Below are 15407 nucleotides of genomic sequence, written 5' to 3' on the forward strand. Positions count from 1 at the left end.
CTTAAAACAAGCCAATTTTACTTGTACAAGTAAGATATATTATCTTATTTTAAGAAAAATATTCTCAAGTAAAGAAAATGTTACTTGACATTGAATTTCTTGAAGCATCTAAAACTAGTTTAGTTTTATTGCTATGAAGGATTAAAATATCTATTTTGTCATAGCATATTTTACTCAAGGTTCTTATGCTAAGGCAAAAATCAATAAATTGATCCTGTCAATACAGGAACAAGAGATGTTATCGGCCTTTTGGAATGAAGACATGAGTTCAATAACTTTTCACTTCTTTATTATGTTTAAGTTTCACATAAACACAACAAAACATGACTACTGGTCAGGATTTAAAGGCTGGATGGGCATCTGATTCTGAAACAATCCCGTGAAAAGACAGAACAGTGAAAACTCAAACTCATCTGCCGCACTCATAAGATGCCATAAGAGTCAAGCAAACCAAATTGTCCAATGCAAAAAAATCTTGGGATTAGACATCAACAGTATTAATATAGGAGCTTATTCCACAATGAACTTCTTCCAATCAGCCATAGCCTTTCATATGTGGAAGTCTTGTCTCATTTATTCATGGCGTTCTCCAGACATCTGTCAGCAGCACAGAAAGGAGTGGCCACACACACGTGCTCAAAGGTGTAGTAGCACACTATGATGTACAGTACATCACACTATCAGTCCTCCTTTCAGTAGATCAGGACAGGCATGGTTCCAATGGCCAGTAGGCAGTTAGTTTTACGATCACCACAGAGCTGAAAAGTGGTCTTGTTTGACTGAAGTTGTTGGGTCATCTGCTAATTGGAGCACATACAGAAAAACAATCACAAAACAAACCACGTTTTAGGGACTGTAATCAATGTAATGATGAAAAAGTATCATAAATTTTACCTCAACAATGTAAAGGACAGCGTCACTCGCAACTCCCAAAGTTTCTTGTAGATGGTGCAATACGTGATGGAGACGTGTCTGGCAAAGGCTTCGCCATGGCAATGGCTTGGATTACTTGAAAAACAAGTCTTACTTTAGTTCTTTTGCTCAAATACAATAATACAGGAATTCAAGATGCCAAGACAAAGTCATTTTAATTACTTAAAAATGACTTAATTATTTAATAGTGTGTTAACACTGGTTTTAGCACAGATTCTATAAAGGAGACACTACTTTAGAGTCATGGCTTTAAACACAATTCACAATGAAGCCTACAATCACCTTTATATGTCAACGGAGGCCTCGTTATTTTTTGTAAACGCCATAGAACTGAGTCTCCTTTTTGTTATGGCCAATATTAAATACCCTTATCTGATGGCAAACAGACCCAGATAAAAACTCAAACTAAATTAAGCTTTAGTACAGTTTACTACAATTAGCTTCTGATTAGTTTCCAATTTGGGAAGCTTTTAAAAGGCAATTCCACATAATTTTTTACTACATCACATGTGTTTAATCTGCTTTATTTGAATAATAAAATACAATACCTACACTGTTCAAACCTGGACTAGATTATTACGCTAATAGTAAAATCATTCAAACCCTATTTATTTCTGAAACTTTTTTCTGATTTGTAAAATAAAGTGCCATGTTAATGATTATTCTTCAAACTGGGACTACTTAAATTCACAAATCAAAAATAGTGTTTGAAATATCCTGCAAACAGTGTGGAATAATCTAATTAAAGCTTTAAATCTAATTGCATTTAAGTTTTTAAATGACAGCAGATTAAACATCCTCAAGCCTAATATTAGTGAAATATTAGGCGGAATTGCCCTTTAGTCATTTCCCAAATCACAAGCTACAAATGAGAAGCCAAAAAAAAACCAGAAGCTACCAAAAACTTGTGTCGATATTATTTTTAAGCAACAGCTGTTGAGGTTAATGACTGTTCAGAGCTCATATTCACAAGAGCAGCTCTTTAACCCGCAGGTAGAAATTGGCATACCATTACATGCTAACTAGCTTCAGAAGTAGCTTATCTTACAAAGACAGACAACTGCAAATTGTCTGTCTCAGTACCTTATACACAGAAAAAGGTTGTCCATCCTCATCCATGTCCAACCAAGATTAGAAAATTTGCCAAAAGTCAATCTTATAAAAGGTGCAGTAGATGATGGCTAGGCTGATGCAACTGAATTAACGTTAATCAGTGGAGTTAAACGATCTCTGGAGTTGCCGTTAGTGATGTGCGGATTGATAGTGAAATATTGATTCTTCCGATACCAGAACTTAATGCTTTAAAATCGGTTTTCAAAATTGGGGGAAAAGGGGATTTTGGGTAGCATTCACACATTTTGTAGAGGCATCGCAACATTATGAATTATTTCAAGCAAAATGAACATCTATATTTAGTTTGCTTCTTTGCTTTAAGTTTATTATTTTTCAACTACGTCTTCAACAACTTGAATCCCTAACCCATGTTTGGCTAAAGTGTTTAGACACCACAAACTATTTAGCATTTTGTCACACAGCAACCACAGTCTTCATTGTATTTTGTTGGGATTTTATATGATACATCATCTCAAAGTGATGGAAGCCGCTGATTTTTTATTAATGACAATTAATAGTGCGTTCAGTCCACCTGAACGCACTATTAATAATGACATTCTGAAAAGTGTGGCCTGGATTTGTATTTATTTTTCAAAGTTAATACTTTATAGAAACAACGTTCATTGCTTTATGCATCTATATTTCTTTTTCAAACTATGGATGCAGAGTGTCTGGACACAGATGGATTTAAATGAGATACTTGGGTTTCTGATGTATCTTGACTTTGACTCTTCATTCTCATTTTGCAGTATCCTGTTTTATTTTGGTTCTGTCTGCTCTATGTCCTTCTTATGTCTTGTTTTCATCTGTTTATTTCTTTTTGCCCATCTGACTTTGTATTTGAGTTATTATTGTGTTCAGTAGTGTTCTGTTTGTGTATTTGTCTCTAGCCTTTGGTCTGTGGGTACATACTTTTCAAGTTTGTGTTCACTTCTTTAACCGTATTTTTGTGTCCTCTATGTCTGTTTTGGGTCGTCCTTAGAGCCAACAACATTGTCACAGCGTTTTGTGGGGATTGGTGTTGGCGTTTTTCATCAGACATACCTTTTTTGCTTTTACACTGCAAAAGCACAAAATATTTTTAAAAAAATGTTGTCTGGTTTCTAGTACAAATATCTTAGATCACTTGAAATTAGACCAAACTAACTTGTAAATAACTTTTTAGCAAGTTATGTGAGCTTCAAACAATTCCTTAATATTAATATAAAGTACTAGTTCCATTGGCAAATTATTTCACTTATAACAAGACATTTTTCCAGTGTTATAAGTGAAATAATTTGCCAATGGAACTAGTACCTTTTATTAATATTAAGGAATTATTGACTTGAAACAAGCTCATATATCTTCCTGAAAACTTCATTTTAAGTTAGTGCACTTAAATTTACACAAAAAACATTTGCACTGGAAACAAGACAAAAAATACTTGGTAAAATTTCATGATTTTGCTCAGGTCAAAAAGTTTAAGTTCATCTGATCAGAGCACATTCTTCCATGTTTGCTGTTTCCCCCACCATTTGTGCTTAACTGTGTACGGTGTATTTTATATCTTTCTCCTCACTATGACTTGACACTTTTACAAAAAGGCCAGATTTGTGGAGTCCATGAGTAATTCTCGTCCTGTCAGCGGATGCTCCCGCTTGTGCTGTGGATCTCTGCAGTTCCTTCAGCCTTACCACCTGCCTCCTGGCTGCTTCCCTGATTAATGTTTTCCTTGCCCTACTTGTCAGTTTCAGATAGACTGCCACGCCTTAGTAGGTTTGCCACACACTTTCCATTTTCAGATGATGGATAGAGCAGTGCTCACTGAGGTCCCAAACCTTTCTTTAACTTCAGAAGTCCCCTAATTAATAAGTAGAGGTGACTTCTGAAGGTGTTTTCACACCTGATAGTCTGGTAGACTCGGTTTGATTGGGACCAAAGTTGCAACATTTGTTACATTTTCAGCTGCTGTGGTTTGCTTTCACACCGCACTGAGTCAAACAAACCAAAGCTGTTCATCCTCTCGCTTTCTGCACCATAACCACCAAAGGAAACAACAGGGAAATCTCTGAAGACACTGAGCACAACTTCCATCTTCAGAAAAGGATTTCTCTCAAGTCATTTCTTCCGCTAGCCCTAGACTCGCATATTTGTATTGCGCTACAGTCCACTTCCTGCTTTCGGAGTGTTTACCGTTCACAAAGGCATTCGAACCGTGCCAGAGTTCACTTTAATCGAACCGAGACCTAGATATTTAGGCGGACCAAAGTTCCTCAAATGAACGTTTTAGACAGAGTTGGATTACAGCGGACTGAACAGATGAGTGGAGCCAGTGTTCACTGCCTGCAACACTGTGAACACTACAAGCCACTGCAGCTCAAACTTTTCCTAAAGCGGCGCCTCATTCTTTCATACCACCTGTCACCCTGTCCTGCTCACTCAACTGGCTTTACTCATTCGTCTTTTCTCTCCTCCTAATCAATCAGCATCAACTTCTGTCAGGCCTCCTCAGTGGGTAAATGACCTTACATCTCAGTCCTGTCAGAAGCCACTCCACCCCTTAGCTACACAAACGCCCACGCACATACACACAAACACATGCACGCCAGAGGGGCTTTATTCAATTCCACGGACCAACATCACCTCCTAATGTTACCTTGACAAGCCGTGGCTCCTAGACATTTCCCTCGTTTTTTTGTTTTTTTTGTCCTTGTTTTTCTTTTAGTCGCTCAGTATTTTGCCAGGTATTTATCCCAGGTCTAAAAGGGCTCAGTGCCACTCAGAGAAAAAGATTGGCACTAAGATTTTTTAAATAAATAAATAAAGGTAGAAAAAAGTGGGGGGGAGGGGAAATTTGAGCCATGGCAGTAGTTGGAGCAGGTACAATCAACAGCAACGCGATAGTTAAAAAATAAGTCAGCAGAAAACTGCCTTCTCATTCCTTCACATCAGACCACCCACAGCATACCCCTAACTCATACTTAAAATTAAAAAAAAGCCAAATTGTTGATGCTTTTCCTTTCCATTGCCTCACACTTTTGACCGTTTGGAGCGAATGGTAAACAGGTGGACAGTAATTCCCTCTCTGAGACTTTATGTTTATCACACATGAGCCAAAAGCCGGTGATCATCCCCCGCCCCCGCCCCATACGGAGACACACACTCACACGTGTAAGTATGCGTGGCCTTATAAAACCTGCAAACACAAAGGGGAGCAAAATGCTGATGCTGTTTGTTTTTATGTTCTTCACGTCGAGCTAAATTGCTTCGTTCTGCAAAATGCCATCAAAACTTTTTACGATGACAAATGAGGCAGGAATGATTATCCTGCTCCCATAATTCCTCTCCTCCTTTCACTTAACTGTGTAAAGTCATGCTTAACAGGGAAATTAAACACTGGCTAATTGGATAATTTGCTTAATAAGCTCAATGAGGACTTCACATTTGCTCCGTGGCTAGTGCAACCTAAAAGCACATATTTTCAAAGAGCGCTCTCCCGTCGCATCACGTGGCTATCGTCGAGCTAATTCCCTTTTCTGACCGCGCTAAAAATTCACCAAGTCCTCCATTCTGGACTGCCGCCGTCATCGCTCTGTCATCCTTTATCGTTCTGGGGACAGAGATCTTTCTGGTGAACGCGCGCCTTAATGTGACCATACCGCTTCACTCACCTTGTTTTGGATTACAGAACTTTTGAGGGCTACCTCATTATGGCTGATGACTCAGATTGTGGGGCTTAAATCATCCCTGAGAGAGCCTCGTTTGGAGTTACCAGTGTCTTTTCTGAGTCATCAAATAGGTAGTTTGAATCAAAATCTGTCACGGTCCACAATTAGGGCAAAGAAGGCTAAAAACATTCAGAATTAGATTCAGCCTTTGTGTTCTTACAATTGTTTGATGGGGGCAGTGTTATGTAAAATCTACTTTTTTGAGCTTTACATAATCTTATAATTTCATTCTCTCATCACAAACAAACCTGGAGTGTTGCCATGATTCTTTCGTGCATGTTTGAGTAATTCTTTAATCTCCCATGGCAACCATTAAGCTGCGCAAAACATTTGGATTGATCTAGCTCCCCCTTCGAGGACAAAGCTCCTACCCAGAGCTGTAATTTCCAAGCTTCCCAGCTTCTGCCTCACAGAGCAGCTCCTCCACTCAGCTCCTTCAGACTAGCCAGCAGCAATTGGCAACAGCTGGTGGGACCACACATCTGCTGAGCTCGCTGCTACATCTCAGTAAAACACTGGTAAAAATGTTGCTAAAGGGTTAATACACAGTGTTCCAAATTATTATGCAAGTGATATTTTCTCAGATTTTCCTAAATGGTCAATGCAAATGATGGTCAGTATAATTTTCAAGTCATGAACTATTACAGTAAAAATCTAATTTTACTGAACAAAGCTCCCCATGAGAACAGTATTTTTTTCAAAAATAAAAAACTCAAAATGCACTGTTCTAAATTATTATGCACAGCAGATTTTCTAAACATTTTATGGATTATAAAGAACTGCAAACGGTCATTCTTTGATTCTTCAGTATGGCAAAAAAAAAACCCACCTCATCCTAGCGCCAAAACTTTTTATTGAGAAACAATTTATTTTTTTTAAATATGAGTGTTAAGCAAATTTATTTTGGAAATGTCAAATGTCGCAGCTTTGGATGATTTAAGGGACATCAGCTATAGATGATCTGAACTTTCCCAAAGTTCAAATCATGAAGTTTGGGGGAAAAAATAAATGAACAAGACAGCAATTTAACACAGCCCTTCTTGAGGCAATAAAACAATGTGAATTTGACTCCCATCATTCCAAAACGCTTACATTGCTTAGAAAAAGAGGGGATACAAAGTGGCACGCACTTTTAAACGACATGATGAAATGTTCAACAAAACGCATTTAATTTCATGGTTGTTTTTAATGTTGCCAACATACTTAGAGAAGGCAAGCTGAATACACACATGTAGTCCACCACACACAGTCAAACCCATGTGAACAAATGGACATGTTTACCTCACTGCCTTGTTAAAGCTTATCCTGGTTAACGACATCTAGATACCCTCCATTTAGCAAATAAAAAATGTTGAGTGGATGTCCAAAAACAGAACTTTTTAGTTCCAAGTTTCCCTCTTTGCTCTTTTCCCAACATGTAGACTTAATTAATAAGAGTTTTCTTCGAGCTAATGTTATGACATGTCAAATACCTAAAGGCTCTAATCTGAGGTGCTGTTAATTGGTCATTTCTGAGGCTTGTAACTCTAATGAACTGCTCCTCTGCAGTAGAAGAAACTTTGTCTCCTGGGGCGCTCCTCATGAGACACATTTTATCACAGTGTTTGATTTTTTTTTTAATAACTGCCCTTTGAAAACATTTTAAAGTTCCTGTAATTTTAGCTGACACTAAATGTCTTAAAGATATCTTGAGATTTCAAATAACTTAGTTAAGAAATGCTTTTAAATGAATTACGACGATGGTGGAACAAAGTTGTTTGTAGGTCTATGAGCAACATCATCACTAAACCAAATAGTACATGCTTAAAGGAAGCTAACATTGGAGCATAATTAGATTTTTAGATCACCTCAGTGTATATTATTGCAATTTTACTTGATACATTTGAACTACAACCTTTTACATCACAGTTATTCACCACAAGTGTGAAGTAGAAGGAAAATACTTCATGTTTTCAAGAATTTGAAACCAGTTGTATGAAACCCACCTCTTTCTTTTTCAGCCTCTATTGACTACTTATTGGTTCGTTTTTTGTTTTAAATATCTAAAATTCTGCCAAACTGGTGACTTGATCTTTCCTCTTTTATCTGCAATTTCATCTGGAGCTGCTGAACTCATTTCCTCCTTTCACTCCACCCTCTTCTTTGGACATGAAAATCCTCCCAAATAGTCTCGCATAGTGCACATATTCTGTCTGTGGACCATAGAAATTTCATAGGCAAGTCTACAGATTGCCTACATTCCTAGTGACATATTCCTTCATTTCCCACAATCTGAACGAATGCTAGCTAGTTTGATGAGCTAGTTGGATGGCTAGCTCAGTTTGTTTCTCCACCATACAACTGTCAGTGCTGCACATAGAGGCAGTCATGCTAGTCGTTCTTGCGACTGGTTGCGCCGACTCCCAACATGATCATCTTGATGTTGCACAAACACAACAGTTCAATGTGAACACTGTTTCCTGTCTAGCAGTTTACCGTGTGAATCTGTGTGTCACCAAGGACGAGTGTGCAGTCGTAAAAATGTAACTTTGTCCGGATGTGTCCGACAGACATCTGCATTGAGTCCGACTCAAACACTCGTCATGCATACATGTGGGCCTACAAGGAATGAAGTACACCTGAGTATGTTGGGGGACAACATGAAACTGCTACTCGACAGGTTGCTGCTAGCTAACCAACCAACCGTGCTAGCTAACCATACCACCAACCATTCATAGCTGGGACGTGAGAGGTAGAGCGACTAAAACCTTTCTTCTGCCTACAACTCCCAGAATGCCGTGGTTTTCTGGGACAGAGTTCAGTGAAATTACCAACATTCTATCAGACATATTTTTGTTGATAAGAAGTCGTTAGCAATTGCTATTGTTATTGTCCAACTAGCCAAATGGCTAGTAGAAAGTATTTGTAGGTTTGCTTTAGTGACATAGTCTTTGTATACGTGTGATAGATTTCACAGTGTTCCTTGAGACAGTTCTAAGCTCAGGACATTATTTTCTAACGTAGTCCATCAATAACAGTGTATTCCTGTCTGTATGCTGATAGTGTAGCACATAATTGGATGTCTGTATTCCTGTATGCTACATTCCTCAGTCTTTGTGCTGCTCTTTGTTCTCTAATGTTCTCTATCAACCCTCTGAGGTCTTCACAGAATGGCCACACCTTAACCCTAAACACACCCTCAGACTTGATGTACTAATTAGGTAACTTCCAAAGGCGATTGTTTGCGCTGGAATTTATTTGGGGGTATCAGTATAACGTGGGCTTAACAGAAATGCTGAAATTTTAATCTGCTGGAAAGCTTGTATTTATTTATTTTACTTCCTCTTAGCAATGATGAATTACCGTGCTGACCTACAACATCGATTCTAATAAAACACAAACATGTTTGTAGTTATAGCATAATAAAACGTGAAAAACTCCAACAGGCATGATGTTTGCGAGGCACTGCAACTTGCATGACTGTTTTTCAATTTAACAGTGAAGACACAGTCCCGGCTTTTCTTCCGTGAGAGACGTTTCCTTGAGGAAAACCTGACCTTTTCCTTTCTCTCCACAGTGTAAAGATTTCTTCAAAGCCGGCCGAGGGATTTATGAGGACTTGCGTCGCAGACTGCCTTTCTACCCTTCTGACTTCACAGATGGTAAGCTGGACCTGGACTTGTAGTGAAAGTGAGTCATTTGTGTCGCTATGCCCCACCGGGGTGCCGCTGGCAGCGCCTCATTTATCTTTCAAACTTTGCCTCACAGAAAGAGAGTATTGTAATGTTTTACATATTTGGTACATCTTGGGGTTTTTGGTATCTTATGCATCTTATAGTGCAGCATATTATTATACAAATCTGTCAAATGTGGAAACAAGCATAACAGTTTGCATGCTCAACCCTCAGGTTGTGTGTTTTTTACATTAGCCACTTAAATTTCAGGATGACACCTATTTTTCAAAATGGCTGCTATCTATGAGCCTTTTAAAGCTAAATGTTACTTATTTTAACAACTTGGTGGAACTCTATGTCACATCATATGTTTTCGCCTTTGGGCTTCATATTGATACAACTTTAAAGTTATAATATGTAGCATTTTACAGGCTGAGCAACAGTTCTCTTCGTGGTAAGCATTAGCTTCTGCAAATTTTTTGATATGTGTAACAGTTTAGCGTGCCCACTACTAGCAATATAAACCGGTAATTATAGTGCAAATGTATATGTTTCATCACAACCACGGCAGCCATTTTGAAAAATGGCCACCAGATAAAGGAAAAAAAGATAAAGAAAATATATCTCCTCCTTCCCAAAATAATGGCTGAAGTCATTTTTGCCAAAATATGATTTTGGGGAGAAAAATAAAGGGCAAAAAATTATTTAGACCATTCTTTTAGGAATGGTCTAAGGTTCAAAATATAGGGTTCTAAGGTATATTAAGGTTCAAAATATAAATATGCATGGTTTGACACCACAAACCATGCATATGGTTTGTGGTGTTTGTTGACGGACAACATTCATGTTGTCCGTCAACAAAAATAAGTTAAACACAAAAAAAAACCCTGAGAACATCTGTGCCAAATTAGGATCCACATGTGAAAGATTTTTCCTGAAACATCCAATTATGTGCTACACTATCAGCATTATATTTGATTAAGTTAAACACTACAGTAATCTGTGGTGTCTATTTGAAAATCTTAGCTCTAATACAACGTGTGCTTCTTTTTTTGTGTTTTTTTTAGGTACGTCTTTGCTATCCTTGGGTTTCATCCAGGGTTTTGCACCTTGTAAAAATAACTCTAAAGTCTCCCACATGCCTCCTTATGTTCGACATTATTATAATATCCCAGGTCATCAACCACAAGCATCTCCCTATACCTTACTGATGCAGTCGCTGAAGGCAGGTACTTTCACTGAGTCATCAACTCAGACTCTTTACCCACAGTGTGTGAAAGCGGCTCCGGTCCAGGTCGCACACACACACATGCTAAATAATGCGTTAGTCACAACAAGCAGCTCAGCCCTTTCCTCTCTCAACGCATTTTTGTTTTATTTAAGCTGCAACAGAAATCAACACGTTCCTGACATGTGAGTTTGATCAAATGTTCATCCTGCGAAGGTCACGGAAACCAGCGATCACATTAGAGGCCAATTAAAATGTTTGATTCCAACATGAGTTATCCATCATTCATCTGACCGCTCCTAAAACGAGATGGATTACACAAACGCAAAACATATCACTCCTGTTTTCAAAGGGGCAGTCGGCTGTGTAAGCCACAGTAGAATATTCTGACACACACACATACACCCCCCCTCTGGAGGTTCCTTATTGCAGGGGAACTAAACGATGGATTCTGCTAGCGTTTCTGTCGTTTTTAAATTAAAGTGCTGAGCCTCCTCCGCTTCATTATGAGATGCATATGACTCATGTGTTTGTGTTTGTCTCCCTTCAGGTATAGTTGGAAGTAATAAAACCCTGCTGAAGTACATGACCACAGCCATCTTCCTCTACATCGCCATCCTCCTTCCCGCGATTGCTTTCGGCTCCCTCAACGACGAGAGCACCCGCGGCGAAATCGGTATAGGAGCGCGCAGCCGGCATGTAGACACTCTTATGTTCTATCAAACATGAGTCGACAAAGTAAAGTTCCCACTGAGGATTAGCAGAGCCAGCTGCTCTGCTACTCCATTTATGTAGTGTATAAACAGGTCAGCGTTGATCTAAGACAGTTTTAATGACAAAAAATAGCTTTAAAATATTTTTCGACTCACAAATAAGAGTAAAGACATATCCATTTTTTTATTTTTAATCTTGCAATAAAAAAGTCCTGATTCCTTTAAAAAAAAAAAACTGAAATAACAAATCAGATACCGACTTTAGCTCATTTGCTTGACACAGATGACATCTAGTCCTTTTCTTTCGTACAAGTGTTAAAGAATAATGAAATAACACAGGCACTGTCAGCTGTACTGGACAGGCGCACAGCAGACGTCAGAACATAACAGTAGTTTCCCATTTTAGTCAAACGAGGCCAAAAACACCAGATGGGGACATTTTTCAGCTGTTTATAGCTAACTTTGACAATAACCTTTCTGTGTAATTTCAACATTGTAAATATTTTTTCCAACATTCTGACATTTCCACATCCGATAGGCTCTGAGGTAGATGGAAAGTTAAAGGTAACCAAAAATAAATAAATAAAAATAATAATAAAGGCAAGACTTGCACACTTGCGATATGTTTTTGATGCGGGAATATCATTACACCATGATTTAAAGCTCCAAAAAGATGATTTTACATAACACTGCCCCCTTAATGTAGATTAAACACTCTTGGTCATACCACAGATTGATACATGGGTTAGTAGTCACATCCCTGCCATATATCTAATCCCATAACAACCTCCAATAACTGGTCCAATACCAATAGTTGGTCAGATGGGCTTTGTTTCTGACAAAGTGCTTTTTTTTTTTCTTTTTTTTTTTTTTGGTTGTAATTTTTCCCAAATCAAAAATCTCAAATGGATAGCTTCATTCTTGAGCCATATTTAATAATTTGAGACTTTTACAAAAAGGGTTTTACTTGTTTGTTTTGTTACTTTTTGTTCGTTTTGTTATTATTCTGGATTCTAAACCAACCTACCAAGACATTAACCTTAAACCATATTTTAACACATGGTTCATAACTTCAGTAGTGAAATATGTTTCACTGTAAAGCACTTTGAAATGCCTTGCTGCTGAAATGTGCTTTACAAAAAAAATTGATTGATTGATTGATGCAGGAGCAGAAACAGAAACTAAAGAGGCCAAAGAGTTTTATGAAGTATCATAACTTGCTAATGACTTGTAGTAATATATATGTAGTGTTTTTAAGTGCTGTAATGAAATTACAGCGCTTAAAAACTACCTCAGAGCCTATTGGATGTGGAAATATCAGAATGTTGGAAAAAATATTTACAATGTTGAAAAAAACTGTAATGAAATTTTATTTTTTTTTTTTTATTTCTTGCTTTTTGCTTCTTATTTTTTACATTTCATTATTTTGTTGGTTGAGAACGGATTGTTGGTTGACGTATTCTAACTATAAAAACCTAAAGCCTGCATTACTCATCCCCCTAAAATTGAATTGTGTGTATTTTTGGGGGATTTTTTTTATTGTAGCGGGAAGAACATGCAGCAAGTATCTATAGTTAATTTGTGGGTAAAAATAACAGATAATTCGCCTAATAACATTCCTGGTGCAGAAAGTGAATTATGAGTTTCCTCCTGCTTCTGCTCAGCTGTGCAGCAGAACCTTAAGGGCATTCATGTTTATTCATCAGAACCTTTTCCTGTGTCTTCTCTGCGTGTGTGTGCGTGTGTGTGTGTGTGTGTGTGTGTGTCTTCTCTGCCCAGATGTTCGGAAGACTATCATTGGCCAGAGCATCGGCGGAGTCATCTACTCGTTGTTCGCTGGCTCCCCTTTAGTTATCCCTCTCACCACTGCTCCCCTCGCCATCTTCATCAGCGGTAAGCTCTCCTGTAGTTTCATTCAGCTCGCCTCAAAATCAAGGCAGCCGACTCTCACAGTTTTACACAGCAGACGAGTCCTAGACGGTGGGCAGAACGCTAAGAAGGTAGCATCAAAAGTGGAAGAAAATTAATGGCGGAGATTAAAAAAAAAACAACTATCATACTCATCTCCTCTTTAACTAAAGAATCAGAAAAACATTGTTCAAACTCTTGGTGTAAAATAAGTCATCAGTTTGCTTCAAAGATACAATCCTGACATTATTATTTACATTACTTTCATATCAGATTTTGACAACCCAAGTAATCCACATTCACAATAAAGTCCATAAATAAAGTCAAGGGGGGAAAGAACTTCAGTAGACACTTTTTTCTGTAATGTTAACTTCAAGATGACTCCTGTAGGGAATGCAATTGTTTTTTATATTCTTTATTTTTTCAGTCAGCATTAGACAGAATTTCAACTTAAATAGCAGAAATGTCTGCTGATCATTCAAAGAAAAAAAGGACAGACTGGGGGAGAAAGGACAAACTTTCTCTTCCAGTTTGGGAGACAAAGAAGAAGAAGAAAACACCTGTGCATAGCAGCATATACATATACTGTAACTACCGACCGATTTCAGCTGACTTCTTGGTTTCCTGTGTCTTTTTGCACACCCGTTTCTTCAAGCGTTTAATACTTATTTCATTTGTCATTCCAATGTTTTGTTTTTTAATTCCATCTCTGGACTAATTTGTTTTGTATGTATGGATTACTTGGGGTTGTTGCTCACGTCTGGTTTGAATTTGATGTCAAAAGAAATATTTAGAATATATTTCTCCCAGAAAAAAAATAAGTCCAAACGTCCAATAGCCGCCGCACAGGGGGGGCAGATGGACCAGAATGTGTGTGTTTTTTTTTTGTTTTTCTTGCCCATGTTACGTAACAGCTGGTTTCAGGTGCCTGCAGGTCCGCACATTTGCTCAAGAAAAAAAAGGAACAAGTAAAGCTTTTATTCAGTTCAGACCAAACGCAGCACATAAACCGCTGGACGGCTTTTTGCCCAACAGCATTGTTTTGTTGGGAGGAATGTAAATGAACTTGAATGGTGGAAACTCCGAAAGAGAGCGGAGATGAAGAAAAGCAGCGACTTTGATGCCAAGATGCAGTTTTAATACCGAAGCTGTTTGGCGGGTTTGCGGTGGGATGATCTTTGAAGTAAATGGGTTGGAACTGTGCAGGGAACATTCTCATGGGGATAATTGTAGTATATTTCCAGCAGCTTTCTGAACGGAACAAAGGCTTGTTTGTAAAGTTGTGACTCAAGATAACAACTAAATTATTATGGTTTTTAACAAACTAATTACAGTTCTTTTTTTTTTTTTTTTTTCCTTTTCAAGTTAAATTAAAATGCATGTTTCTCTTTAACTCTTTGTGCGTCCATGTTTGAAATCAATGAAGCCACCGAGAGCTTCTGTAATAAATCCTCTCATTATTGGAGTCTGGAAAAATCTTTGAAATGGAATCACTTTTAACCAATTGAATGTGTTTTTTTTCTTTCAAATTGTTTTTGAATTGAAAAAAGAGTTTGCTTCTTTCCTGATTTTCTTCGGGTTTTTTTGCATGTTTGTCACACTTATGCAAAAGCGTTTGAGAACGTTAAATCAATTAAAAATATTAGTAAAAAACAACACAGGTACTTAAAAATGCAGTTTTTAAATGAAGTTGTTTTATTAAGGGAGACAAAAAAAGTCCCCAAAAAACACTTTTGCACACCCCTCCATACGTCGTCTTGCAAAAATATACACACCGCATTTTCCACATTATGCTACACATTTGAACGGTTTTAACTGAGATTCAACGTTGAACACCAAACAACCAAATAAAGTAGAAGAAAATATCTGCAAATTTCCTACAAGTAAAAATCTGAAAAGTGCTTTGTGCATTTGTACTTCGCTCCCTCGTCTTTTTTTTTTTTCATTTTCTCTTCAGAAGTCACCTAATTAGTAAATTGAGTTCACTTGTTTTTCATTTATTCTCGGTATGGAGCCAGCTGTGCTGCGAAGGCCTCAGAGGTTTGTTGGAGAACATTAGAAAACAAACAACATAATGAAGACCAAGGAACACCGCAGACAGCTCAGGCAGAAAGCTGGGCAGAAGTTTAAGGCAAGGTGCAATTATGATGTC

The 15407-nt window shown here is 37.8% G+C and overlaps 1 protein-coding gene across 5 annotated transcripts in view; it reads left to right on the plus strand.

The window, feature by feature from the left end:
* The window catches only part of slc4a11 (solute carrier family 4 member 11), a 142562-nt gene that overhangs the window by 102486 nt on the left and 24669 nt on the right, over window positions 1–15407 (plus strand). For all 5 annotated transcript variants that reach the window (XM_032547115.1, XM_032547120.1, XM_032547117.1 and 2 more), the window contains 3 exons: window positions 9310–9394; window positions 11185–11310; window positions 13127–13240. In XM_032547115.1, the coding sequence (XP_032403006.1) occupies window positions 9310–9394; window positions 11185–11310; window positions 13127–13240 (325 nt within the window). The remainder of the gene's footprint in view (window positions 1–9309; window positions 9395–11184; window positions 11311–13126; window positions 13241–15407) is intronic.

Source organism: Xiphophorus hellerii, chromosome 19 (assembly GCF_003331165.1).
Source record: "Xiphophorus hellerii strain 12219 chromosome 19, Xiphophorus_hellerii-4.1, whole genome shotgun sequence".
Classification (NCBI taxonomy): Eukaryota; Metazoa; Chordata; class Actinopteri; order Cyprinodontiformes; family Poeciliidae; genus Xiphophorus; species Xiphophorus hellerii.